General features: G+C 38.1%; 1 protein-coding gene across 2 annotated transcripts; it reads right to left on the bottom strand.

Annotated features, from left to right (window-relative positions):
- Positions 1 to 843: 843 nt before the first annotated feature.
- Positions 844 to 8,339, bottom strand: LOC144974535 (caveolin-1-like). 2 transcript variants are annotated; one of them, XM_078917481.1, is made up of 3 exons: positions 7,639 to 8,339; positions 5,944 to 6,095; positions 844 to 1,571 (listed from the first exon to the last, which is right to left on the bottom strand). In XM_078917481.1, the coding sequence occupies exons 2-3, from the start codon at positions 6,007 to 6,009 to the stop codon at positions 1,233 to 1,235; spliced, it is 405 nt and encodes a 134-aa protein (XP_078773607.1). In that variant the 5' UTR covers positions 6,010 to 6,095; positions 7,639 to 8,339; the 3' UTR covers positions 844 to 1,232. The 2 variants fall into 2 exon arrangements, with proteins under 2 accessions (XP_078773607.1, XP_078773606.1); XM_078917480.1 differs by lacking the exon at positions 7,639 to 8,339 and having other exon boundaries at positions 5,944 to 6,564.

The following is an 8,339-nucleotide window of genomic DNA, read 5'->3' as shown; positions in this document are numbered from 1 at the left end:
TTTATCCCGGTTTCTCTAGCGTGAAACGGACAATAGCAATTACTTGTTACCCTTTGGATAAGACGCTAGTCTATCGCAAAGTACACTTCGCCAGATCTAACAGACCCAGCTACCCAATCACTGCTGGTTGAACAGGGGGGGGGGGGTGTTAAGAAGAAAAAAATCTCGACAGCTTCTGGGATCGATCTCGGTCCCTATGAGTGTGAAACGAATACTCTACCAACTGAGCTATCGGGACCCCCCGGACTGAATATATAGATTCGCTTGGCTAAAAACCTCACAACATTCATTGCCATCCGGAAGTATAACGGACCAACACACAAAACTGTGTGTAACCTTAAACGTTTATAGTTTGATTGATACAGTCTTGTGAGAATTACTCATAAACGCGGATGGCAAAAAACAATAACAAAGGCCTGAGTGACGTCATCTTCATACTATCTGTACATTGTGTACATTGATGATCTTCTGGTTTCAGAGGGATGACAATATTTTTTCTTGTCTGTATAAATTCTGGTCGTCAGTATATCATCATCCATCCTCGCTCTTCAAAAAAAAAAAAACCCAAAAAATTTGAGCTTTTATATAGCGCAATATCCACTAAACGTGCTCAAAGCGCTTGACAAGGGGTCCCTGGCCAACAGCAACACGTAAAATTTAGAACGAGACATGACGCCTGTTAGGCTATATTACAATTTTTTTTGACAGAGACAACGTTGTTGACAGCCAGACAAACTTAGAGATTTCAAAACACGCAGGTTTTTTTTTCAATGAAGCAAACAAGACAAGGTTTTTTCCTCTTTGACTCATTTAATAAATGACAAAAATAGCAATTTTCTCTAAATGCGACTTTGAAAGTCATGTGTTCAATTAATCTTTAACTCACTCAACCCTAACACCGACTACATCCGTAGTTTACCCGGGTTACTTTTACCCCATGCCTGTTTATTACATTTTTTGAGACAAATTATAGGCGTAGTATTAAAGCTAATGTTTTTCGTTTTTACATGTTAATGTTAGTTAAATAAAACTATCTGTTGACATGCTTATTTTTAATACTTTTTTTTTTCAATTTTGAAAAGTAGCAAAAATCTCTAGGGTTGAGTGAGCTAAAACAAATTAAGTAGCAAAACAAGCTACTGTCAATAACAACATGTTGTTATAAATATAAAAAGGTTATACAACAATAACATTTTTCAATTATAATAATAATTATAACAAATTGGAAAAGATCAACCGGAAACGTTTGTAACCCGGATGTTGTTGAAGCAAAATCCGTACGCCTCGCACAGTGGCTGGAGGCAACATTGTAAAGCGGTGGCGTAGAACTTCTGTAAACATCCGCAGTTGATGAGGTAGGCTCTCATGCAGGGTGTGATGTACCATACGTGGTAGAAAACGATCATGGCGTACTCGCAGCCCCAGCACAATGCCAGGGGGATGCCGCAAAGCAGCGTCATCAGTCTGTAGCAGCAGTTCTTGCAGCAGTTGAAGCAGAAGTAAGAGTTCTTCCACACGCAGTCGATGGAATGGGCGCCCTCTGGTTCTCCAAGAGCGTCTTCAAAACAAACCTGAGATGTAGAAGGGATGTGAAAAGAAATGGGACATATTATGAAGAAAGAAAGAAAGAACATTGATTTTAATTATCGACGTGTTGATTTCAAATCATGCTTCAAAAACACTTTTTATATCGAGATAAGTAAAATTGGTAATGCCACTTGTATGATATAAGACAAACCAAAACAAAACAATAACCCCCCAAAAAACGTGTTCTATATAGCGCGATACTTCCTAAATGTGTTCAAAGCGCTTTACAGGGGGTCCCTAACTAACAGCAACATTTAACATGTAGGACGAGACATGTTATCCCCTGTTTCGCAATAATATTTTTTTTTCAGACAGAGACAACAATGTTAACAACCAGGTACTCATTCTACAGCTGAGTACGGTGAGAGAATGTTGTGTAAAGGGTCTTTTCAAAAGACTCAACTATGCGCCTGTCAGAGTAGGTCTCGAACCTTAGACCTTCCAATCCGAAGGCAGGAGTCATACCAAAAGCCGTAAAAGCCACAAAAGAAGATTCCTTGAAAGACATTAAAAAGTATGCCCTTCCGCTAGGACATCATAAGACATCGTCGCCTAGGCATTCCACGAAGGAATATAGATAACTCATCAAACAAGTTGTCTGATGTCAACAGGAATCACCCATGTTGTCACAGTGAGCAAATTGAACGTTAATAAACTTGCCCAAGGTAAAAAACCGAAAGTGCCTGCAGCGGGGCTCGAACCCGGGGCCTTCCGGATCACAGCACAATTCCTTAACCACTCGGCCACTTCATCCCCTTAAAAGAGGTAATACAAAGAAAAGAGACATAAAAAGACACTTTAGAATTACCAGAGAAAACCCGACCATTCAAAACACTTCGAGGTAAGTATTCTATTTATCCATTGGTAAGTTAAATGATTCTAAAAATAGTTTTTAAAAGCAGTCCTTCAGAGCCATTGGGCCCATGGAGCTGGAGTTTATCCCTGTTTATATAGCGTGAAACAGACAATAGCAATTGCTTGCTATCCTTGGAATAGGACGCTAATCTATCGCAAAAGTACTTTCCGCTGAATCTAACAGACTCAGCTACCCATTCACAGCTGTGTGGACAGGGGGAGGGGGGGGGGTCAGAAAAAAAAATCTCGACTGCACCCGGGATCGATCACGGTCACTTTGCGTGTGAAGAGAGTGCTCTACCAACTGAGCTATCGGGATAGTAATTTCTTTAAATGACACAAAAAGGAAAAACAGATGTTGTTACACGAGCCCGTTTAAGATAGAGAGAAAAATAAAATGGGTTAAATGTGACCCAAGGAAATAAAGACAGCACAAAAACAAACAACGTTTCGGTCATTGACCTTTGTCAAGGAAAAATATCAAGGCACTAAAAATGTATGTCCACACCCAAAAAGGATTATATTTTGGTGTTTTGTTGAGGCAAGGTGTGTTGGTAACAGAATGCAGTTATGAGTCGATTTAACATTGTTAGACTGGATAGTATTTATTTGTATAGATAGTATGCGCTTGGCTAAGAAGCTCACAACATGGCCATCCGGAAGTATAACGTACCAACACACAAAACCATGTGTAACCATGAACGTTTATAATCTGGTTAATACAGTTTAGCGAGAATTACTCACAAACGCAGATGGCAAAAAAAAAAACAAACAACAACAAACAAACAAAACAAAAAGAATATCAAGAATGACGTCAACTTCGTTCTATCTATTGGTTTGAGAGTATTTTCAATTGGATTCAATAGTCTGATGTCACGTAGCCCAGCAACGGCTGCCATCGTGGTTGTAAACAAAGAAAATCGGTACTTATTATTCTTCATGCTGGCTAGAACTTTTCACATGTCTTGTGATCAGAATGTGTAAAAGTCAAAATATGACCATTGTTCCGATAGTTTAGAGCCAGTGTTACTAAGTTCCCATGCGTCATTACGAGGAAAGTGACGTTACGACTGTTGAAGCGTATTACAACAATGAGCCCAGAACAACTTGGGTTATCAGACCTGCAAATAAGTATACACGTCGGTTGGGGGCTATAGATAAGTTTTATTAAAGTAACAAAACAAAAACAACAAAAAAAAAACAAACAAAAAAAATAAAAACAAGAAAAAAAAAATCTTTTCAAGGACCTGCCCAGGATTACAAAAAAATTCGTAGAATTTCGAAATTTTGGCTTTAAATACTCTTCAACAGTCGTAGCGTCACTTCCTTCCTAATGACGCATGGTAACTTAGTAACACTGGCTCTAAACTATCGGAACAATGGTGGACGCCCGTATGAAATATTTCTCCAGCGAGCATAAAAGCGTATCCAGAGGGAAAAAACCCCCCAAAAATTTGATCATGTTTTGACTTTTACACATTCTGATCACAAGGCATATGAAAAGGGAATGAAAAGTTCAAGCCAGCATGAAGAATAAAAAGTAATGATTTTCTTTATTTAGAACCAATATTGTTGCTGGGCGACGTGACATCAGACTATTGAATGAATTCAGAAGTCCACTAGCACTTGACAGCAGATTGGGAAGGGGGGGGGGGGGGGGGGGGGGGCGGCGTGGCTCAGCGGTACGGTCTTTGCTTCGTAACCGAAAAGTACCGAGTTTGATCGTAGACATCGTAAACATAAATAGCCTGACACTAGAATCCTCTAGGACTGACAGTTTGACGTCATTTTTAAGGTTTGTGTAGCGTTTAGTGTGTTGTCGTTAGTAGAGCTCAAGGAAACAAGTTATTTCTTTGGTTGAACTAGTGAATACAACTCACGATTTGTTTTCTTTTGTGGCAAAAGACTGGCATTTTGACGTCATTTTTTAGTCAGTGTCAGGCTATAACTTTACGACGGCCATGGTCTACGGCCACACTGTGTGGCCTTGAAAAATTCAATTCACCCTAACTCAATTAGCGGCGCTGCACTGCGGCTGACGCCTGGGTTATTCCAGTCTTCTATTGGATAGACCTTAGAGACAAATATTTCCTAAGGGATGAATAAAGGAAATTTATTTTAGTTTTTTTATTATTCTTATTTCTAAGTCATTCAAACTTATTGAAACTGAAAGTTCACGACAGACTGCGTAATATTAATTAAAGATTTTGAAGTGTTATTTATTCATTATGAGGGGAAATTGGTTGCTTTTAAAGTTAGCTATTTATAGCGACTGCAATTTTTATCTCAATTTTTTTTAGAATTTTCGTATTTTCAAGTAGGCATTGACTGTCTGCCAGATGACACAGGAATGGACAACACCCGGGAGCTGAGTACACTTATGGAGGACAGGACAGAATGGCAAAGACTTGTGGCTCATGTTGGGCTCCCCGTGGGACGGCCTAAGTAAGTAAGTAAGGTCTGATTCCATACCTCACGATCGACGTGTACATATCTGCAGGTCTAACACCCGAACCCACTTATGGGCCTAGTTTAATATTGTTTGATATTTTCATTACAAGAATGAGCCCATAATGAATTGGGTTATCAGACCTGCAAATAAATGCACGTCGGTCACGATATTTTAACATTAAAAGCACATTATAACATTTGGCTCACTCCAATATCATACCGTTTTCACACAATAGGTCACATTTTAATCATTCATTGACTTAGAATTTCTAATTAACAAATGGCAATAGATAAAACTTTCCTGCACTTATTAGAAGGTCTGATAACCGAATACAATTATCGGCCTGTTTTAACATTGTTGTAATGGACACATTTTGGCAAGAGTTTGAGAGCATTTCCATGACAACAATGGGCCAAATAACAATGTAGGTTATCAGACCTGAAAATGACAACACATTGGGTAAAATTAATAATAACCTGAAGCAAATTGGAAACCATTGTACCCAACGTATACCTATATACAAGTATGATAACCTAAATTGTTACGGTCTCATTGTTGTAATGGAAACACACACTCTCAAATCTACTCAAATTATTGTAGGAAAGTGCCAGAAGACAATAGAAAATGACGTGGTGGATAGCGCAGACATAGAGACACGATCTCCCGGCTAGGGTGAGTTGTTGTACCAGTAAGGTCTAGGGTTCGAACCTCCATTGATGCCCAAAAAAAATATTCTCTATTGTCTTCTAACACTTTGCTACTTACTTCATTTCTTGTTATTTTCAATATAATTGCCCGCTTCACTCCCTTTTCTGTATCAAAATACTGTCCACATTACAACAATGTTAAACCAAGTACAAACTTTGCTTTCGGTTATCAGACCTGCAAATTTGTGCACCTATATATAGTTAGTATTATCCAGACTATAAACGACATGATTACATACAGTTTTGTGTGTTGGCCAGTTATACTTCCGGATGGCAATGTTGTGAACTTCTTAACCAAGCGCATACTATCTTTTCTTTACCGAATAAATTGGCCACACCCACCTTAACATGGTCGTTGAGATTGTTAGGATCTCTGTTTTCAAGGTCCAACAAATCCTGTGAATCCATCGTTTTGGTTTCTCTCAACGGCTTCACGTAGACACACGGAAGTTGATGCTCTTTCAAGATGAAATTTATGATAGTCTTCCTTGAAGCTTAGGGGACGAGACAAATTGGGCACAGATTAACAATCACAGGCTGTAGGAACCTGTTAAAATGTTCACTGCGTGATTGCCTCTGCAAATAAATTGATCTGTCGCGACGGATCTGTGTACCACAATAAAAGATGCGAGCTATCCAAATATGTCCAAAAATTTGGAAAAGTCAAGAAAAATATGTGATGACAAGATTCTACTTCTTCCACGAGGTAAAATCAAAAATGAGATTTTTTCCAAGAATGAATCACCGATTATTTTCAAGAAATCTGGATTAAATTTAGAATTAACAACTTGTCACTGCCTCTGATTCGGACTCCAGGAATTCTCTTGGGATAAGAATTGGTCGTGCTTTGATGATTACAAAAAAGCTTTTGAATTGAAATTTACCAAATGTTATAAACCGATTTATTATTATCTTTTTCTTCTTCTTTCTTCTACAAGCTTGAAGTAGTGACCAGCATCCCCAAAAAACTTGTGGTCATCATAGTGACCAGTGAAATCTTATATAGAGAAAGGGTTTTGGTCAGTTACCAGGGACAGTAACCAAAACGTTGTGAATTACTGAACAGGGATGACCATCCGACCCAAAGAAATACTTACAGATAGAAAGCTGCAGAGAGGACCATTGTGTTCATCGTCATCAATCTTGAATGACAATGGGCATCACGCAAGGGATTGCTGCACAACCAAATAATGCTGATTGTGAGTGAGGGGGGGGGGGGGGAAGAGCTCACTGGACCTCACACCTGCTATTGTTAGACAGGTGAAGTGTTTTGACTGTATATAATCTAGTTAGAAGTGAATAGTCACAGGTGCGATAATTATCATCGACTACATGCGAACAAGTTATAATCAAAAGAAACAAAAACAAATAAAAGACAAGTTGACAAGCTGTCAATAAGTTATCATTTAAAGAAAAAAAAAACAACAAATAACAAGAAGAAAAAACAAGAAACCATAACCCCCCCCCACACCCCCTTTCCAAAACAAAATCTTTGAAAAAAATGGCGCTTCCATAAATAGGGGCATCCATCCACTTAAGGCAGTCAAAACCTCTAACAATCGGCCCCGAGGTGACAAGAGCAACATTTAACATGTAGGACGAGTCATGGAGTCTGTAATCTGCTGTCAAAATTATTTCGTCAGAGACAACTCTGTTACCAGCTAGGTCCCCATTTGCAACTTAGTGCGGGAAAAATATTGTGAGTGAAGACCCTTTTCCGATGACTCAACAATGAGCTGTCAAGGGATAGATTTGAACCGACCGTTCCAAGGGTGAGATTCCCATCACTAGACCGTACAGCTGCAAGATATCTCAACACATATTGTATTCGAATAATTTGTAAATACATGATGGTCAAATGAAAATGATGATGATGATAATGATAATAATAACAATGATAATGATGATGATGATGATGATGATGATGATGATTGTCACAGTAAAGATTGTTCACAATTATCTTATTAAATTTTATTTTATTAAGAACTGAATTCATCTCACTCCAGTTATATTTCGGTAGGCTTAGATAAACTTTACCTTCTAATATTAGATCGTCTTTCCTTTTATAGCCTTCCCTCGAATTAATTTCTAATTAGTGAATACTTTTCGTTCTACATTCTGTCACGTAGCCACTTATTATAAAAGCTGATAGGTCTAACACTCTACTCTCACTTTCTCTCCACAATCTATGCCGGACGGCCAGTCGCTCTATTCCTATATATATATTGTAAGATTTTTATCTTTTGGGACTTTGTAGATATTATATCTACACCATTAAGACGCCGGAGCTTTTAACTTTGATTGTATAATCTTCAAGGATCAAACCCAAGCCCGCTGTACTACACTATAACCTCTTACCAATTGCCTGGAAGTGGAATTTTACGAGTCCAATCCCGTTATCAGAGGAATAGATCATCCAAGCCCATCAACTGCCTGGAAACGTAAACTTACGAACCTGACATATTATCATAAGTTACGTAAAATATTCATACCTCTATTTGTAACTGCCACGATCACTGTTTATCTCTTTTAATTAAATTTCATCATTATTTTTATTTCATTGTAAACAAATCGTTAATTGTTTTTCATTTATAGTAACTAGTAAATTCTGGGGCCTCATTCTACATATATCTTTATGCATAGTCGAGTAGCTCTTTACTCACTTGAGACCATGACATTTTGGAGGGGACACATATAAAGAATTGAATTTATTTAGTTACTTATATCTATTTCATCTA

The sequence above is a fragment of the Berghia stephanieae genome, chromosome 6 (assembly GCF_034508935.2).
Source record: "Berghia stephanieae isolate SIO BIC M18660-M18661 chromosome 6, UCSD_Bste_1.3, whole genome shotgun sequence".
Taxonomy (NCBI): Eukaryota; Metazoa; Mollusca; class Gastropoda; order Nudibranchia; family Aeolidiidae; genus Berghia; species Berghia stephanieae.
This window is presented reverse-complemented; position numbering and strand designations above follow the sequence as displayed.

What these genes read in the sequence shown, in the direction of transcription:
- LOC144974535 (XM_078917481.1), bottom strand. Translation starts at nt 6,009, where the DNA reads ATGGATTCACAGGATTTGTTGGACCTTGAAAACAGAGATCCTAACAAT. An exon ending in ATCTCAACGACCATGTTAAG is followed by an intron (nt 1,572 to 5,943) that starts GTGGGTGTGGCC and finishes TCTACATCTCAG; the next exon opens with GTTTGTTTTGAAGACGCTCT.